This window comes from Phodopus roborovskii, unplaced genomic scaffold (assembly GCF_943737965.1).
Source record: "Phodopus roborovskii unplaced genomic scaffold, PHOROB, whole genome shotgun sequence".
Classification (NCBI taxonomy): Eukaryota; Metazoa; Chordata; class Mammalia; order Rodentia; family Cricetidae; genus Phodopus; species Phodopus roborovskii.
In genome coordinates this window covers 1,816,842-1,837,724 of record NW_026126486.1, presented here as the reverse complement: position 1 = coordinate 1,837,724, position 20,883 = coordinate 1,816,842, and the positions used below count along the sequence as shown (strand labels likewise).

Genomic DNA, 20,883 nt, shown 5'->3' with positions numbered 1-20,883 from the left:
GGCACTAACTCATTTTAAATGTGGTTTTAGAGGAGTCTGAAAACTCAAGCTGGAAACTAGGATAGAGCCAATCATGAAAGAGGACAGTGATAGCAGAAACAGCCAGTACAACTATCTGCCTTTATTTCGAACAGGGGAAGCTTAAGTCCTCCTGCATGTCATTTGTAATGTGTCACGTAGCCCTGAAGACCAGATTTGCTTTCAACATCACCTGCTCCTTCCACACATACAGTCTGATTGGGCAGACTATGTTGGGGGCAGTCAAGCACTTTGTCATAATCTCCACAAGATGGCACTGCTGCACTCAGAAGGACAAGATGCTTAAGAAATTCCTAATCTTACAAAGCAGTATGAAGATTTGCTGTGGCTCAGCTAAACACTGAGCCCAACTCCTGGGATCCAGTTGCAAAGAACGAAGAGTGATGAGCAAAAGGGTTAAAACCAGGCTAGAGAAATCCACAGAAACTGCTTACCTGAACAAGGGGGAGCTCTTGGACTCCAGTCCATAGCGGAAACCAGCCTGGGACCCACTCAGACCCCCTGAATGTGGGTGTCAGTTAGGAGGACTGGGCAGTCTATGGGGCCTCTGGTAATGGATCAATATTTATCCCTAGTATACAAACATTGAGAGCCCATCCCACATAGCGGGATACTCCCTCAGCCTAGATGCATATGGGGGAGGGCCTTGGCCCTGCTCCAAATGATATGACAGACTTTGAAGATTCCCCATGGAAGTCTGTTGTCTGGGGAGAAGAAAGGGGATGGAATAGGGAAACAGGGGAGGACGGGAGGGTTCGGGAACTGGGATTGACATGTAAAACAAGCATGTTTCAAACTTAAATTTAAAAAATTATATGTAAAAAAAAAAAGATTTGCTGTGGGAGAATAGAGGTCAAAGGGGGTGTGTTAACTAGTCTTGCAAGCCTATCTCTTGAGTTCATGAATATATTTCTACTATGCTGCTGCTTCTGCTGCTACTGGTGGCTACTGTTTAATAAGGGGCTTCAGAGTGCCAGGCCCAGTTTCATTCAACGCTTACTGAAATCCTTCTGGAGAAGCTCCGAGATGTCTCCAAGAACACGTGTCCCAGGGCAGCTAGAGATGGAGATCTCTTGTACTTTCTCAAAAGGACTGACAGTAACCCAGTTATGCTGTGTCCACAATAGAGAATAGTATGGCTCATCTGTATAAGAGGCCAACAGTTCCCTGCCCCATTCAAATGTCTGAGCGTCTGTTCTGTGTCAGGCACTGGCCAAAGTGCTGAGGGAAATGGAGTACAGAATCAGAGAGGAGCCTGCTGCCAGTTCTGAGACCACAACAAACACCAGGTCAGAGCAAATGGTGTAGGAGAGAAACAGCCCATTCAGGGCATGTGAGGAATCCATGATAAGCAACAACACCCACAAGGGGCCCCTGGGAAGCAATAGGAAAATCTTCAGGGGTGGACAGCAGTGCACTAGGTCTTAAATGCATTAAGGAAGTTTTAAACTGAGGCAGGAGAATTGATTCACACTTGTAATCTGAATACTCAAAACACCAAGGCAGGAGGATTGTGGCAAGTTCAAGGTCATTGTAGGCTGTAGAATAAGACCTTGCCTTAAAAATAAATAAGAGCAAGAAAGAGAGGGAGGAAGAAGAGAAAGATACAGTTAATTACATGTACAACAAAACAACCTTTAGAAATTTGACCCTTCCTTTACATATCTATCTTAATCACAGCAATAACACCAGTGGGCAGACTTTTCCTGCAAATAGCCAGAGAGCAAATATTTTAGGCTGTGCAGGCCTCAACTTTTCTGTCCCAGCTCTACAATGCTGCAATTGGCGGACCCAAGCAGCATAGGTGAGTGGGTGTGACTACATTCCACTAAAATGTCACTTAGGCAAACAGTATTGGTGAGGCTTGGTCCCCAAGCAGTGTGCAGAGCCCTGGTCTGGACTCTAGCATTTAGAGTGGACATGCTAGGCACTTCTGTGCCCCTCTTCCCAGTTCCATCTGCTGAGCTTTGCACGTTATGGATGCCTATGCCACAAAATATGCAAAGGGAACCCACCAGGGCTGTTCCCATGTCCCCATACTATACCCTCGCCCCTCTTACACTTGTAGCCCCAACCCACTACTTTCAAGACATTTCCTGATGCTGCTCTGAGGGGACTCCTGACTTACCTGGTCTGCCCGCCATGTGGCAGTACATCTGTGCTTCCCACAGTATAATCACACCCCATGACAATCCCCTGAGCAGCCTTGACCCTCTGTAGCCAGAGGAGAAAAGCTGAGAAGGAAGCTGTGGGTGTAGGCTCAAGGCCTGACTACATTTATTCCTCAGGCTGATGAGACCAACCAGACATCGAGCAGAGCCCACCAGGGTGGCATAAAGTCTTGAAGAGTGGTAGTGTCAACAGATAAGATCCTTGCGGATTTTAGTTGTGCTTTGTAATGAGAGCCCCTTGCTAAGAGAAATTACCCAGTTCCCGTAATTGCTGCAAGAAACAAACCCTTCAATCAAAACTGTACACTGTAAAGCAGTCCCCACCACTGGCAACCCATCAAGATGTGTTGATCCACCAATGGATGAAGACAGGAAGGAAACTGTCCAAACGGTCCTTCGCTGGGACAGCTTCCCTAGTCAACCTGGTGGCTGGTTTTTGTTTTGTTTTATTTTATATGACATCTGAAACATCTGGAGTTCACACACACTTTGGAATGTTCCCCAAACAAAACAAATAGCATCTTCACAGTGCCCATTATTGATATTCTTTCTAAATTTCTAAAATCTTTTTTTTTTATGTGTATGGGTGTTTCACCTACATGTATTTCTGTGCATCATGTTGTATTCAGTGCCTTCAGACTCCAGAAGAGGGTGTAGATTCCCCTAGGACCGGAACTGCATATTGCTGTGAGCCATCCTGTGTGTGGTGGTTGCTGATCTTAGGCCCTGTGGAAGAGCACTTAATCACTGAGCCATTTCTCCTGCCCCATATTAGTATCCTTTATTCAAACCTTCTTCCATTCTGCTTCTAAACCATCTCTCCTATATCCAGCACACATCTGCCCTATCTTTTTGACAGGCTAGGCCAGTAGCTTTTCCATTTTTTTTTTTTTTTTTAACTTCCCCTTTGGAGCTTGCATCCACATCCTACCTTCCACTAGAGCAGAAGGTTCCCATTAGGGATGATGTATGCATTGCTTCCTTGAAAAGCTCCGCCCATAAATGGTTCCTACTTGGCTGAACACGGGACAAGTGGATAGAGACCCAATAAATACCTCTGGGCCATTTTAAGAGATTCCCATGGGTCTATGTTCAACATGAACACCATAAAAAACAAACAAAATTGTGTATAGACCTGACCTCCAGCCAGGATAATGAACTTGTATTCTGACAATGCACGCCATCCTTCATTGTGTCAGGAAGTCCAGCCCAAGATCAAGTGTAGGACTAGAGTTCCTCTGACTAGGTCAGCTTTCTTCAACAAAGTCTGGTTTTCACTTGATTGTTCATATCCACTGAGGGGCAGTGCAATTCCTGTCACACCAATGTGCCCAAATGCCAGAATGAGATCTATGAAAATGTATGTCAACATTTGAATTCAGCAAGAAAATCTAAAACTACAGAACAGCCCATGCTGTTGTTTGCATGACCGTGTTATCAGCTGTGGGTTTTCTAAATAGAATCCTTGACATACTAGACTACCAATGTAACTCAGATTACTCTAGCGGCCCTTCCTGTATGCAATTAAGTGGCTTGGTCTCCAAGAAATGAGGATTTCTCATGCATTTTGTTACCTAAAAGAAGCCTGGAGTAAAATTTCACTCCCTAAAATGTCATGTGATTATCCCCTGGGCATTACAGAGAAGCAGTCACATCCTTAGGGCTTCTTATCGGAAATGAACAGTTCTGAGGCACATATCTGCAGGTAAAATGGCATCTCAGGAGGAATAACCTGTGGTTGGAGGCTTAGAGATGGTGGCAATGAGCCATATCCAGCACCAGAAAGGGTAGAGGCCAAGCTATGGCCCAGAGCCAAACGACAACACCCTGAAATAAATGCTCTTGGACATAATGTGTGCCTGGAAGCTTGATGAAGAACCAATATCTATGTTCCCCCCACCCCAAGATCTTTCCCTTAAAGAAATCAAGGAGAAAGGACCATAAAAGCTGCATTTTAATGATACAGAAATAGTACATGGTACATTTCTTTCCACAGCAGTGCTTTATTCGTCTCTAAGTTTAACAAAATTAAGGCTAAACTGGAGCTTTCTGATAGTAAAGGGACTGTTTATGCAATGTTATTCATGTTTTCATAAACAAAAGGATGCTCTTCAGGCAAAAAAAAAAAAAAAAAAAAAAAAAAAAAAAAAGTTGAACAAGATACCAGAAAAGGAAATGGAATACAAAATGTGCTCCTCTGGGTCAGCCTGATAATAACCCCCCACCCCAGTAGTGCCAAGTAGTGCCAGTGAGATTTTTTTTAAAATGAATGCTTCCAGTATGAGGGTGACCCTCCACAGTTAACATAGTACAAGGCTATTTCATAATATGAAACCAAAGACAGTTGTGTCTCTAGTATAATTCTTTTTAGAATAAATAACTAGTAAAAGTCAACTAGCAAAGAGAATTGTGTGGAGGCCCATGGTGCCTGGAAGGATGACCCCTGCATCAACAGCCCTTCTCCCTCAGATCTGTTAGGAAGAAGATGAAAACTAAAATATGATGAGACAAAAAATTGTCAGCACTGCCAGGAAAAAGGTCAGGACCCCATGGTACTCTTGAGTATAAAAGCGCTGCCATTTAAGGCCACCAGCAAGGGTTTATCCCCCATTTCCCACTCTTCACTACTCCTGGCCAACCCTACTGTTCAGCTTCTGCCACCACATTTGGACTGGAGAGAAAAATGTTTAGGATTTAGAAAAAGACAACCCCAGCTCATCCCCCATCCAATAAGACAACTTATAAAAGCCCACACAGGAGCTTAATTTACTGACAGGAAGCCATGCTTAAACATCTTCGAAAAGAGGGCCAAGGCCCACAGCCACAGAAGCTTGCCTTCATGCAAGCCCTCCTCTGCTGTGAGAGGTGGCTCATTGCCTCCTCCAACCCTTTTTGCTCACTAGCTTCCACGGTAACATCCTCTTCTCCACCCACCCCTGCTGCATTAGTGAGCTATTATCTCACTAGTGAAGACTGGGGGATGATGCTTCCCAGGGAGGGCAGTCTGTTTTAATCACAAGCATCATGACCTACCTACTCTAAGAAGGACATCCTGTTTACTATGCGATGATCTGTTATCTGGAGGAGGGGGGTGTTGCAGGCAAAATGCTCCCATGAATTTAAATGTTTTTCCATTATTAGAGAGAAATAAATTCAGTGATTTTTCCTTTCAACATGAGAATTTTGTCTATTTCTTTGGCTCCCAGAGCCTCTATTTCTATAGAAATAGGGTGGAAGGAAATATCCAAGCAAGTACCACCAAACATCCTCTAAGACTTATGTATATTCCAAAGACTGCTAATCCCTCTAGGAATAGCGGGCCAAGGTACACATACCAAATGCACTTATTATATAATAAGTTTACATGTAAACACAGATAAACACATAGTCAATACCCACTTCTTTACACTTACATAGAATAACTGCTACAGGCAATAGCATTGTTTGATCCCACAGTAACAGGAAGAGAAAGGGTTTGATTCCATACCCACTGGTCACTGGGTTCTGTTGCTGAGTTTCTGAGTGGAAATTTCCTACTTCTGGCAAGAAGTCAGATCCATTAGGCATAGCCTGGAACCTTGACAGTTTGTCCTGTTTCCCCCTATCCAACTGCATAGTCCAACCCCTTCATCATACAGAGCAAGAAACTAAAGCTAGGAAGTCTGGCTACAGGGTGAGTGATGGAGAAAGGACCCAGGTTTTTTGTTCCTTAGTCCTCTACTTCCTTGTCATACTACATTGTCTCCCAAACTGGTCCCCAGATAGGCCTGCCACCCACACCTAGGCTAAGAAATCATCAACAGATGCTCTGGTGTTGAACTTGAGCAATAAGCTGTATGAGAGCAGGCACCAGGCCTCATAGGTCCCGTGCCATATCCTAGCCACCTAATAAATGTCCAATAAATACTTGTTGGCAATTGCTCACCAAGGCCAAATACTGTATTTTGCACTCCTGTGTCAGTATAGGATAATACAGACAGATATAATATTATACAGCTGCTTACTGTAATTAATCCAGGAGGGCTGCTCCTCCTGGATTTATGGAAATGCCACATTAAGACAATCAAAGGATTGACAAGCTCGTCAGGGTTAATCCTTTGTCCACCTCTGTGCTCGAAAGAGTATGTAAGAAAAAGACATGATCAGAGGTAAGATGAGCCTGGTCATTCACCTAAGCATTTGTCAAACATAATAAAAAAACTCTAAGCTACTCTGAGGATAAAATGCATAGCAACTACCAACAGCTGAACTATACAGATACTTAGTTCCATTTTTCAAAGCATTTCCCCTATCTTAGAAAACATTATTTTGTGAATTGAGTTGGATTCTTTATGAAGCTGGCAGTGAGGGGCTAGACATTTAGCTTATGTATTAAAATGTACCTGGACCCCTTACCTCGCCCTCTGCCCATCCCCTGAGTCTTCATACACATATACAAATTTACTTCAAGATAGAGAAATATGAATTCTTACATTTTCTATTTGTAGCTATGGATCATAAACCACGTTGTAATTAAGATGATCCAACTACACTGTCATCTTAATAAGGAAAAATAAAACATTTTAAAAGGCAATGGGAAAGCAGCACAGAAATGAATCAACAGCATACATCTGCATCACGTAGTCCAGCCCTATTACTGGCACAGCAAACCAGGCTCTGCTGGAACCAGAAATGAGGAGGAACTATCCAGAGGGCCAAAAAAGCATAAGGGAATGCTCCTGCTGGCCTGTGGTCCTTAGGCTTCTCCAGCCACTGTGTGCCCCACCCACCCACTACTGCTAAAGAACACAAACTAATTATTTCTTTGAGAAAATCTTGCTAGAATTTGTCTGTAAACATGATCCTGCTCACTCACAAAGTGCTACCCCAACTTTGGAATCACTGTCAAACAAAGTTTCACTTCTCTGCTCTGAAAGCCAAGTAGCTAGTCTCTCAACATGAATTTTTGGCTCCATTTCTACAATTAAAAAAAAAAAAAAAAAGAGCTTTCCCTCACCCCTCTTTCACCATTAAATCAGTCTTGCTTATATACAGATTCCAGATCATTCCTCAGCTAAACCTTTCAAAGTCCCACCAATGGACTTTTCAATACATACTTATTACAGGGTACCTGGACTCTGGGTGGTCAGCCTGCAAGCCTCAGACCCAGCACTCACATTCTCACCTGTCCCAAGGTGATGGCAGCAAGGCCATCACAGAGATGGAGGTCTTCCCTTGCATCTAGTCATGGCCTCACCACCAAGCCTAGGCACTCAGCTCTACAAAAGTCTGTGCAGAATTTATGGACTTTTCTATTGCAAAAGTACAAAGATTACAAGATGGAAGAGCTTCTGTGTCTTATGACTTATAAAGCTAATATATGCTAGCAAAATGGAAAAATAACACCAAAGAGTAAAGTGCCTATAAAGATAACAGTAAGATTTATAAAGACTTTCTTTTGATATTAAATACTTTATAAAGCCATACTACACATAAACACTTCTCTGTCTTTCTGGAAGGTTGAAACATTATTCCAGAAAGACAGCCATATAACAAACAACACTCAGACAACAAACCCCTATAGTGCTGGCTTGTATACTTGATAGTTCCAGTACAGAGCATCCACTGTGGTCTATACACACACTACAAGCAGTCCTAAGACAACATCCGTCTTCTACTTTTTCAGCCAGGAGGATGAAGCTGTCACTCACATTCCAGTTACACACTGATGTAGTAGTCATTATCTCAAGTCAAACAAAACTTACATCAGTGAATATGTGATCAGTGATCAAACAAAATTATAGTCTTATTTAAATTAATAGAGGTTCACTTAAATTAAAAATAAGGTAATTTATTTAAAATGAGTTTTAAATATCTAATACAACTTTCTGGGGGAAATGTTAGTAATGTCTCTAAGCCAACTTTATTTTCTCTGGACTGTGTTATCTGTACAAGAATATATTATCTACTTACCATTCCAGTCATTTCATAAATCACTGTGCCTTGTTCCACAAATACTTAAGAGCTCCTATACAAAACCTGTTAGGTAACAGTTGTTACTATGACTGAAATGCTCCAATTGCTATGTACCCTAATCCTCCAAGATGATGACATCAAAAATTGACATTTTATAACAAAGTCACTCATTTATCTCAAAGCAGAACAAATAGAAAATAACACCACAAAAGGAATTTCAGCATATTCTGACCACTGCTTCAGAAACATAGAAACTCGGCAAAACACAGACATGCAGGAAATCAGCACTATATAGTTAAAAATTAACAATGAAACTCAGCACACCCTCAATAACTGGAGTAAAGGTAGACTCTTAATAAAACCATATTATTTCTTCCTCAAGGCAATCAATAGCTACAAAAGGAAAATGATTTCTTATTTTTGGTCCATAAGAAGAGATATTTATTTACACCCTCAATGGACTAAAAGAGGTTTTAGACGTCACAATTAAAATTTTATGCTTCAAAAAATATCATATCATCAATGCAGTTAACTTAAAAGTTTCAGGTATTAACTTCATTTAGACTTCTTAAAAAACCAACACAAACATACTTCCTAGAGTGCAAAATGCTTCTTATTAAATACTTCAAGAACACAAAAGCAATTTGTTTGGAAACACAGGAATCCTTTGCTGAAGGGCCATCGTCACACAAAAGACACCCATTGCCGGCAATGGGCGCTACAGAACCACCAGCTGGAGGAAAACACAGCGCTAAGTTTTGTGCTCGGTCTCTTCCCATTTCAGACGACCTGTTATTTGTACAAGCTCATGGTTGGACTCTGGTACATGCACATATACGCATCACAAAGAAGTCTTCGTGCACAGCCTTGAATGCGTCTGGAATCCAAAGAGTGCAGGTCCTCCAGAGACATCTTCAAGTACTCTCCCACTTCTGGGCAGGGCGTCACTTGTGGAATGTTGAAGCCATTCTGACCACCTACAGAGAAAGGAGAGTTCTCTTTAGGGTAGCAAACTTCTAAGTCCTCTTGGCACCCTGTCCCACAAGAACAATTTTATTATCCTAGAATTTAGTGAAGACTGACCTCCAGAACAGGGGTGGGGGGGGGAACCTTTGTTTGACTTTCTGTTTCTAGAATTACAGTGTCCTTTTTTTGGTTTCTGAGAGGGTTCAACAGCCAAAAAAGAATAAAATTGGTTAAAAAAAAAAAAGACACATATTTAGGAAAACTACAGCCCTGATTTGCAAGCTGCTACCCATGTGTGCACACAAAGTCTCAGCCCCTCATATTTTTATGTCCTTCCCAGACACTAGCAGCATGACATTCTTTTTCACAAGAATATCCAATTTTGAGCAATTGAATAATTGGACACTACTGTTTCCCTAAGTTTTAAGGACATACTGCACACCTTAGCACGGTTGGTCATACTGATCATCAGAATATGCATGATCGTCTGATGACGGCTTCACTCCCCCAAGTACTTTCCCAAATGGCATGCTGCTAATGCGAACTGGGTGAAGTACATGCACAGGAGGTGTGGGCTGTACCCTCAGGCATCTGAGAGCTGAGGAGAGCTAGAGAGAGCTGTTAGTATACAGCTTGTGCCTCTGGTCAAGAAGCTGCACACTAGGTTATTAGAGAACCATACCAGAAGACCTAGGGGTCTAGGGCTTGGGAGAATAGCTGTAGAGAAAAGGGAGTATGTGGGGGTATTGTGGCAAATATCTTATTACCAAAACCCCTTGAGATATGACACTCAAGTGTGTACTAAGTAATAACTACGCTTCCTAAAAATAAAGGTTTCTTCCTGAAATGGAATGCATGAGATCAGGAAGACAAGGTAAATACAAACCATGCAACCTTCACACCTTAAACTTTTGCTTAGACATCAAAAAACCAGGCATGATTTCCATGACCAAAGTATACCACAGAGCTTGGCATTTACATCCGCAATAAATGGCTACTATACTGTATATAAAAATGAAAGGAAGTAGATGGTAAAATCAGCTCTAAAAGAAGAATTTTAGGATTCTGTTTTGTTGGTTGGTTGGTTGGTTGGTTGGTTGGTTGGTTGGTTGGTTGGTTGGTTGGTTGGTTTTGACATGGAGCAAACAGAAACAGGTTCTCACTATGTAATGCAAATTGATCTCTAATTCACAATCCTCTACCTACCAAGTCTGGGATTATGGACAAGACTCTTTAACAAATCTGTGTAAGGGCCAAGATGTCACAACATTATTGTTCCTTAGTTTGAGTGCAGAATTATTAATACTCTTTGAAGATTAAAGTTTGTAACACTGTATCCTTCAAAGAATTCTCTCAAAAAAATACCCTATTACTCTAAGGGTCTCATGCTCTACCGACTGAGCTAGCTGGGCTAACCCTATTACTCTTAAGCAAGTGTTCTCACTAGCTCACTAGGAAGCATCTCACCCCAAAAGAAAAGTTTTAAATACCATCTCGATCAGCCATGCTGTCAAAGAAGAGCCAGGCAGAATCATCCTTCCCATACTTCACAAAAGCAACATAGTGGCTCGTTTCTATGCAGAGAACAGCAAATAACTCCATCTTCTGACAGGGGATGCAGCCATGTCTCCAGTCCCAGTCAGGCAAGTCTTTGGGAAGTGATACTGGATGATATGTATGATTCAACCTCCTGGGATGGAGGTGAACCTAAAATGGACCATGAAGAAAATGCCATATATGAGCTAATGCTATGTTTCAAGGGGGCAGACTCTAATCACTTTCACTAACCACATCTCTTACACAGTCAAGTAACACACACACACACACACACACACACACACACCCCTCAGCAGAAGAGACATGAGCAATAACATTTATTGTGAATTTTTAAAGTGCACTTAGATTCTGAAAGGCTTTCAAACCCTGCAACTACTGAACCATCAGTAGCTGACTGTTACAGGGCGCATCTACCAATGAGTGAGGATTACCTGAGTGCTGCAGGTCTTACAGAACTGCTTTATCTTCCCTGCTGAGATGTCGGGGTCATCATAACACTCTCTACACTCATACATTGCAAGTCCTCCACAGATGCGGCACTGCCTAGGAGCTACCGTATGCAGACAGAAAAGGAAGAAGCCTTTTAAAAAGATGTTCCATTATTAAAAATAAAAGCTATATTTTGAAAACAAAAATCCTTGGGGAGGGGCTATCTCTCTCTGATCCTCTTAAAATTTCATTTGGATTTTCTTGTATTTGAAATATTTTTAACGACTTTTTTTCCCAAATAACCATTTTGTTAACCTATTCTAGAATTGTTCCTCTGGTCATGAAATGTCCAAAGATATAAAGAAAGTATAAAAAAAAAACTGATAGCATACATGGTCTTAAGTCAGTAAGTGACAATCTCTCTTTAAAAGTTTTATGTCTGAATATTTATATAACTGTGTGCACGTGTATCTCAAGCACCTCTCTTCAGCCTCTTAATGCTTTCCCTTCCACTAACTACCACACACCATTGTTTTCATATGTGTTGTCCTCAAATCCCTAGGTCTTAATAATAGTAGGTCTATTGTTTGGATATATAATCCAATTAACCACTTCCTTATTAACTTGTCTTTAATTTCTTGTCAAATAATAAGTGATTTTGTATTTAAAGTATTTATTTTTACCTCTTCTTTTTTTTTTCAGAATAAATTCTCAGCACTCAAATTATTGGCTTAATATGCCCAAGCCCTCTAGATACTAAATTACTTGTCAGAAGTACTATATCTCTAACTAATGAAAAGCCCAGGCCAACTATTTCTAAAAAACTATACAAAACAAAACAAAGGACTGTATACTTACTGTCTTCAAGCAAATCTGTTATATTTAATTCCAAGGAAGGAAAAATTTTTTTAAATAGCTTAAAATCTTTTCCAAACCGAGGCATCTGGATAATCAAGCATGATGGTGCCTATAAATAAATAAATAAATAAATAAATAAATAAAGGCAAGAAATTTTACAAATCAAAGTCCTAAGGAACTGGGGTCTCAGCTCAATACAGTGCTTACGTAGGATGTCTAAAGCCATGAGTCCTATTCCCTATACTAATAGAGGAAACGCGTAAAAACAGTTTCTCTATGAAATTGACATAGTCATGGCTGTCAAACCCAGCAGTAGTTTCACCAGTATTGTTGGCCCATGAAACAGAGTCCACCTGTGAAACTGCAGTGCAGATGCAGAGCAGCGGCACCCATGCTGCAGAGCTTCCAGACTTCCCTGTTGGACATCATCTTGGACAATGCTACCTAAACATCAGCAAAGAAGGCAGTAAAATACCACCTCAGAGATGCACTTGATTAAAAACAGACCACAGCATGCTCTGCAGAAACCATCCATTCAGACAGCCATAGAGACTTTTCAAACCCATCCTGAACTTATTGGCATTTTATCTCTCAACAAAGGAAGAAAAGTAACATTACCTTTGACACATTTAGATAATATGCATGGGTAAAATGACAACTAAAACCATAAATATGTATGTGTATATGCATATCTTTGGCATTAGGCTACTTCAAAGTTAAAAATTAGTTCCCCCCTTTCTAAATCCAGAACATTCCAACTTAAGCTTGAAAAAGAACAAAGTTAGAACACCACTTTTTAAAAAATGTATTTTCTTAACTGTTTCTTCAAACTAATCTTGGTTAAAGCACAATGAGAGCTGGGTTGTGGTTCAGTGGGGCAACCCATGGGGTAGTGTGTACAAAAGTCCTGGGTTTAATCCCCAGCACTAATAAGAAACAAAATAAAGTAACAATAAAAACCCAGTCAGAATCACTAACCTCTGCAAATTTCAGGTTGCTGTTGATAAAAGACCATTCTAGTAACTGCTGAATTGTAGGAACTCCAACTTTCTCATTCTTTTCCATAAAAATTTGATAGAAGTTACAGTCTTGAACTTTTTGGCCTGCTGATCTAGGAGCATGTAAAAAGAAATGCACATAAGCTGTCTATTAAATGCCTTAATCCGAATATGAAGCCATCTGACAGGACCTGAGAATATGATACCATGATGTGCAGCTCTGGATCATCCAAACGCCAGGTGAAAGACAATGGTTTGGATGAGATAATTAAAATGCACTTATGCAGACTTCATAAATTATTTCTGCCTTATTCATAAATTATTCAAAAGTTCCTTGCCATCACAAGAAAAATGTAGAGTAATATCCCAGTCAAGAAACACTATATGAACAATATTATCAGTTCGATTTCTCCCTCCAAATCTAGAAAGCAGAAGCTGCTTTTTAAAAAACTGTTTTTATTTTCTGAATAGTGGTGTTTTGCCAAGGGTGTCAGACCCCCTAGAACTGGAGTTATAGATGGTTGTGAGCACTGCTTTTAATGACTAGAACAAATGCTTAAGGGCCTCAATGACAGACGCAGACCTTCTAGATCAAACATATTTTACTCCTAAAATAAAGGCCCTAGGAGGTAGGGAAGGATAATTTCCTAGCAAGTCAAAGCAGTGCAAGGTGTGAAGCCCAGGGACCGGACCCTAACAACTGCCCGCTAGTCTTTCAGCTACCAGGGTGCTGTGCTCTTCATATGGTCATCCACGGACTTGACAAATAACAGGTAAATGTCTACAATGTTCCCTTATCAGGTAACTTAGCCAAATCTGGGTTTAAAATCAGATTATTTAAGTGTATATCTAGATTTAAAGCGTTTTAGAGGAAAACTTCAGCAATTTTTATAACAAAACCTCTATAATTCAGAGAGCAGCCCATAGCAACCTTCAGTTTCCCCAAGCAAATTATGTCCTGAATTTACAAAACTTAAAATCTGCTAACAAACTAGAGCACCTTTGAGAACTCAAAGCTAATAAGAACATATTATAATCTATAATCCAAGAAACTAGCAGCTACTCTAGAATTACATTTTAATTGGTTGTTGACTACAAAAGTCAAAACGTCATAGAAAAATTAATAAGTTAAAAATAGAATAGAAGCAAAAACAAAAATAATAGAGGTAAGAAACAACACATAGAAAAACAACACAAGAAAAAGCCAGAAGGGGGCAGGTAGCTAATGGGAGGAACAGCAGCCATTCAAATCTCACTCCTAGGGCAAGTAGTGGTAGCAGACACCTTTGATCCCAGCACTCAGGAGACAGAAGCAGATGGATCTCTGTGAATTTGAGGCCAGCCTGGTCTACAAAGGGAGCTCCAGGATAGCCAGGACTACACAGAGAAGCCCTGTCTTGAAAAAACAAAATAAAATAAAGAACAAAAAACAAAACAACAAAAAGCTCACTCCTAAAAACATATACAGTGAAGTTCTTAACCATAAAGAACAAAGTATGTCAGTCATAGAAAAATGGATATAACTGGAAATAAACCTATTAAACAAATTAACCCAGTTCCATAAAGAGTTTTCTCTCATTTATGGTTCCTAGATTTTCTACAGATAGATGAAAAGCATGTGTATATGACATCAAAGTAGAAGTGATGCCACCCAGGAAACTAAGGGACTAACAGGAGGGAAATGTGAAAAGGAACAGAAGGAATGGAATGTTAGGGGAGACACACTCAATATACAATATAGATCCTATAAAACTTTCAGAAAATGATAGAATTAAGTAGCCTCATTGCTGGTGTTTTAGAAGTCTGGAAACATTCTGGAAACAGAATCACAGCAAAGTTGTGAAATTGTGCCCAGCCATGCTGTTTGGGCTATATTCTCCCTCTACTAGGGGCGATCCAAGGGCACAAGAATACAAATTTGGTTAACTTTTAAAAAAACAGACATGGATATTTTACAAATATTAATATAAAAACACTCATGGACTGGTGTGGTTTGGACCTATCTTGGAGCAGACCATAATAGGTGGGTCCTGAGGTCTTGCAAAAATTTCCAAATCCAGTAGCTCCATGGTAATAAGCATGTGAAGTTTGTGATGTCATCAAACAGCTATAAGGAGCATGGATAGCCCTGCCTTAGTGTTTGTATTACTTCTGTCAGTCTTGCTTTGGTCTGACCCTTTCTTGCTCTGCCCCTAACTCCTTCCCTTTGGGATGAGAGGCTAACCCTGTAAGTTGAAAGTATAAAACTAGTTTATTGGTTTTTCAGGAACTCATGATTAAAAAGACTATTTATACCTATGAACAGTGTTGGAACATTTAAAATTATGGAGACTTCTGAAGTTAAAATGAATGTATTCTGCATTAAAGATGGCCAAGAGCCTATGGGGACCAAGAGCAGAAAGTAATAGCTTTAAAATGGTATGTTTAAGCCAGGCATGGTGATGCATGTTTTTAATACCAGCACTCCAGAGGCAGAGGCTGGCAGATCTTTGTGTTTGAGGTCAGCCTGGTCTACAAAGTAAGCTCCAGGACAGCCAGGAGCCAGGGCTGTTACACAGAGAAATCCTATCTCAAAAAACTTAAAAACAAAACATATGTTTAGGGCTGGAGAGAGAACTCAGCCATTAAAAAGCTAAGGCTCACAACCAAAAGTAGCAGGAAACATCTCAACAGTTAAGAAGTTAAGATGTTCTTACAGAAGACCAGAATTCAGTCCCCAGCACCCACAGCAGGTGGTTCACAACTGCATGTAACTCCTGCTTCAGGAGATCTGACTCCTCAACTCCTGCTTCAGGAGATCTGACATCCTCTTCTAGCTTCTGTGGACACCACACTCATACACACAATTAAAAATAACATTAAACTTATTTTTTAAGTTGTATGTTTGGGTATCAAGCTGACAAGTGAACCTGTGATGTTAATATTGTCAACTCGACAGGATCTAGAATCATCTATGAGATAAACCTCTGAGCATGTCTGATTGGGGTCAGGTGAGAAGACCCACCCTAAATGTGGGCAGCGCCATTTCATAAATTTGGGCCCCAGACTGAATGAAAAGGAGAAAGTGAGTTGAGCACCAGCATTCATCTCCATTTGCTTCCCGACTGCAGATGCAGAGACACAGCTGCATCACAGTCCCATCATGACTTCACCCTGATTGACTGAACCCTCAAACTCTGTGGTAAAAGAAGCCCTTCTTTCTTTAAAAAAAAAAAAAAAAAAGAAGAAGAAGAAGGAAAGGAAAAGAAAGGGAAAGAAAAGAAAGAAAGAAAAAAGAAAAGAAAAAGGAAAAGAAAGGAAAGGAATGGAAAAGGAAAGAAAATGAAAGGAAAAAGGAAATACAGACCATGCTTCAAACACAAACTGAAAACTCTTCAAATCTGCTTCTTGATTGCTAATGTCATCCCACCTTTTTGTCTGCTCCCTATCACCATCGTTTCTCATTAGTTTCAATTTATTATCTTTAGTGCTACACACGCAATTATCCCTGCCCCCCCCAAGACAATGTTTCTCTGTGTAGCTTTGTAGATCAAGCTGGCCTCGAACTCACTGAGATCTGCCTGCCTCTACCTCTGGCGTACTGGGATTGAAGTTGTGCGCTACCACCCCCCCCCCCCATCACTGCTCTTTAAATTGTAAAGTTCAATTTACCTATTTCTTGACTTTTTATTCAAGTGTATCTCGTAACATGTTTCTGAGTAATAATTTAGTTTTGGTTCTTTGGGATCTCTATACATTCTTACAATTAAACATCAAAATTCTAAAATGTTTGCTTAGTTTTGCCTTGTTCTAGCATCCCCTTCAGGAACTTGGTTACAATCTACTGTCTATGGCCCATTCCCTCTTTCTGGTTTCCAACTCTTTACACCTAGCTTCCACTCAGGGCGCCTTCTCAGCTCCATCCTCCAGTAGACAAGTCCCTCTTCCACTGTGTTTGCTGCCCTCAGTGAGCCTCCCCACCTCACACAAAGTAGAATGTTGAAAATTCTACTTTGAATTCTTATCTGATTTTGTTAATCAAATCTACTTTTATCCTCCACTGGTCTTAGTCTTTCTTGTATCTTTTTGACCATTTAAAAATATCCTATACCAGCTAGGCATTGGTGGCGCACACCTTTAATCCCAACACTCAGGAGGCAGAGGCAGGCAAATCTCTGTGAGTACAAGGCCAGCCTGGTCTACAGAGCTAGTTCCAGGACAGGTTCCAAAGCAATACAGAGAAAAAAAATCTGTCTCAAAAAAATCAAAACAAAACAAAAATATCCTATACCACTTTGGACTGTTTTTATTTATTTCTCATTATAAGGGTACTCAACTTCCTATTGGCTCAGGCAGCTGACCTCTCTCATAAAGAGATGAATGACACTTGTGGGAACAAAAAGAACTCAATACCATCTTATAGTTTTTAGGAAGTAGCTGGTGAGAACATGAGCAACTTGCTTGAAGGTGTGTGGAAAGGGGGAGTCAGTGTATTCCTTAGGGTGAAGAACTGCCCAGACACCTTTTGCACACTTCACAAAGGTCTTCACACTCTCAGCAGTGCTCGACTCTGCCTTGCTTCAGCAAATCACTGCAACAGTCAACCTATATTAATCCTGGGAAGTTTGATGTCCCTTAGATATGGCTAGACTTGGGGAGGAGGGATTAAAAATTTAGGCATCTTCAGTTTATTTCACTAAAAAGCAAAAACAGTTTACTCCTCTCTTAAAGTCCCTCTCTTGGGAGTTCTTTCTTGCTTTTCCTTAAAAAATTTGTTTGTTCTGCTTTCAAAAAAAGTTTTAAGGCAGCTTGATGTGGTGACAGATGCCTTTAATCCCAGCACTCCAGAGGCAGAGTCAGATAGATTTCTATGAGTTTAAGGTCAGGCTGTTACAGCTACAGGCTAGTCAGGGAAATATTATAAGATGTTGTTTTAAGGCAAAAAAATAAAAAAATAAAAAATAAAATCAATAAATAAAAACTGAAACTGACCTTTTCTTCCAAAACTCCCTGGCACACATCCTATATCATGTTATTTTTCTTTTAACACTATTGAGCTTTATTCTCAAGTTTCCTGATAAGTACTTCTAATTATACACTATTTTAATGTCTATTGCTTTGCCTTCACAAATTATAATAGATTTTTTTTAAATAAAAGAACCTGACAATATTTTCAGCCACTTTATTTTATAGAAAACTCTAAAATCATTTTCTTGATATTTTAGAAAAATGAAAGACAACAAGTTAAGTTTCCATCGATATGCACTCCTAGCAGTGGGAGCAGGGGCTGGCTCTGACTCTTTTGCTGGCTTTGCGACCCTATTCCTCATACTGGGTTACATTCTCCAGTCTTGATTTGAGGGAGGTGCCTAATCTTGATATGCAACTTGATATGCCATGTTTGTTTGCTAACCATGGGAGGCCTGCCCTTTCCTTAACAGAGATAGAGGAGGAGTGGATGGGGGGAGCAGAGAGAGGTGGGAGAGAGGGACACAGAGGGACTGAGAAGAGAGGAGGGATGGGAAACTGTGGTGGAGATGTAATAATAACAATAATAATAATAAAAATCATTAAAAATAAAACAAACCAGAAATTAAAATATTTAACTATTTAATCTTTCTCACTAATTAATCCAATCTACCTTGTAGGTCAGTGTAAATCTCTTTTTAACTCTACCTTAAAAAAATTAATTGATTCTTATTTTTCTTCCCTAAAACATAAAATATTTCCTTTTCTATATTTTTGAAGAAATACAAAAATGTTACTGATTTTTCCATGATTATTTTTTACATGGCTAGATTGTAAATTCTCTAGGATTGACAATTCTCTAGGATTTTCTAGGCACATATAAAGTGATGATTACCAACTCTGACCAAATCATGTCAGTTCATGTGTTAGAGATTCTAGAAAAGTAACTTTAACTGTGGTACTTTCCATGCTCCCACAAATCAGTTTAACACTGGTTTAAACTGCATGGCTAAGACACAGAAGTAAGAGAACTCATCAGTGTTGGGCTCTTAAGGGAGTAGACAGCACACTCATAAGATTTTCACCAGAGAAACCAAGACTGAAATTGGGAGGGACCCCCCATTCAGACTGTGACCACTCAGATGACCTGGGAAACTCAAACATTTATAATATCTCACTAAGAACCATATCACAGTAAACTCAGGTATTCTTTCAACATGGGGAGAAGGAAGAGATCAAGTTACTAAACTGAGAACTAAAGAGCTAAATTAATGTTAAATTAGCTCTATAAGTTATGGGAAGTCAAAATTAATGCTCAGTTTTTTTAAATTCAGTTAGAATAAAATTTTTTTAGAAGTTCATTGACTGAACTTCCAAAAATATTCATATTCAATTTCACAAGTAATTAAATTGTGGGCACATTTGTCACTAGAGCTAATTAAAAGGACGGGTTCACCTTGTTCTCTGCAAGTTAAGTATATCTCATGAAGAGGGCAGCAGCAAGCAAAACCCACAGCTGTGCTTGCACTCACTGCTTAGTGACACTCAGAGAACTCTAAGAATCAGAAGGACCTCATTCCTACTGAGCAATGGCAGCAGACAAGAAGGTCCACTTCCCCAATGCTTCTAGACAGCTTGAGGGTTACCTTATTTTTAGCAATGGTTCAACCCTTAAAATATCATGAAACAGGATATTTAGAAATTCTTCAGGATCTAGGAGAAAACAAAAAAATTAAGTAAAACACAGGAAAGTTTAAAAACCATTCTATTCTTTATGACAGACATATTTCCATAATGAAACTTGTTTCATTCATTCAATATTATTTCTATTAAAAGTTTAGTTGTTTTTCAAGTCCTTTTGACAAGTGAAAGCTTTTACTTAAAGGGCTATAATAAAACATTACTTTTTCATTTAGTTGTCATGTTGCCCTATTTAACAGAATATATTCATTCACATACAGTGAAATCATTTTTATGTATTTTGGGGGGTTTCAGCAGAATAACACCTGGTTTATGCCCTTTTTTCCCTTTTATTTAAGTAATAACCACGTATATAAACGTCACAGATAGCTTAGCACAGTTAGCAAACTCAAGGTCAAGTGCTTCAGCTGTTCCCAGCCCCTTTCAACAAGGAGCACAGAGGGCAACTGTGAGCATTCAGGTCACCCCTCACCACAGGAAGAGAAGCAACCCCAAACACCACTGCTGGCAACAAGGAAAGCCCTTCTCTTCATCATCTACTCTACAGCCAGTTGGCCTCTTAAAGAGTTGTTTTACATCACATCCACTTTATAAAAATCACAACATCTGGAGAAATATGCATGTTACATAGAAATTTTTTCATTTATTTTTGCAGTGCTAGGAATCAAACCCAAGGCTTCCTGCATACTCTACCACTAAATTATATCCCTAGCACATTCAAATAATTCTAACCTAAAATTAATCCTCTAAACTAAACAGCTATATTTCAGGAAATAATTTAGCATACTATTAAATAACATACTTTAAGTTATTTTCAATGCATATATTATAAATTAGAAGGGTCACCTTTTTCTTCAGAGGTAAATCCTGATGCAGCCTCAACTTTTTCAAGTATTTTCCTCAGTTTCATAATTTTTGTGGCACACACATATCCATATCTATGTTGATAAAAGTGAATTAACTGTCACTGGCACAGTGAGTTGTATGACACATCTTAATAATCAAATACTTTTCATACAATCCTAACATATTAAACAAACAATAGACATGTCATTTATTTTTAAGAATTCAACTGTAGGCTTCTTTCACTTTGAAAAGTAAAGTCTGAGAACCAGAATTGTTCCCAAATACTATTAAACACCCTAAAAAATAACTACCATGTACTAATACAATTCTGAACTTTTAAAAAGCCTTGGTGAATGCTTTTTAAATGGCATTTGCTTATTACATTAATACAACTATTTTATAAAATAGGATATTCA

General features: G+C 39.5%; 1 protein-coding gene across 4 annotated transcripts in view; it reads right to left on the bottom strand.

The window, feature by feature from the left end:
- Nucleotides 1-7,607: 7,607 nt before the first annotated feature.
- The window catches only part of Cyld (CYLD lysine 63 deubiquitinase), a 47,060-nt gene continuing 33,784 nt past the window's right edge, over nt 7,608-20,883 (bottom strand). For all 4 annotated transcript variants that reach the window (XM_051195094.1, XM_051195093.1, XM_051195096.1 and 1 more), the window contains exons 11-17: nt 20,468-20,559; nt 19,567-19,633; nt 12,954-13,086; nt 11,976-12,084; nt 11,120-11,238; nt 10,622-10,838; nt 7,608-9,142 (exon numbers count right to left, since the gene is read on the bottom strand). In XM_051195094.1, the coding sequence (XP_051051051.1) occupies nt 8,958-9,142; nt 10,622-10,838; nt 11,120-11,238; nt 11,976-12,084; nt 12,954-13,086; nt 19,567-19,633; nt 20,468-20,559 (922 nt within the window). In that variant the 3' untranslated portion in view covers nt 7,608-8,957. The remainder of the gene's footprint in view (nt 9,143-10,621; nt 10,839-11,119; nt 11,239-11,975; nt 12,085-12,953; nt 13,087-19,566; nt 19,634-20,467; nt 20,560-20,883) is intronic.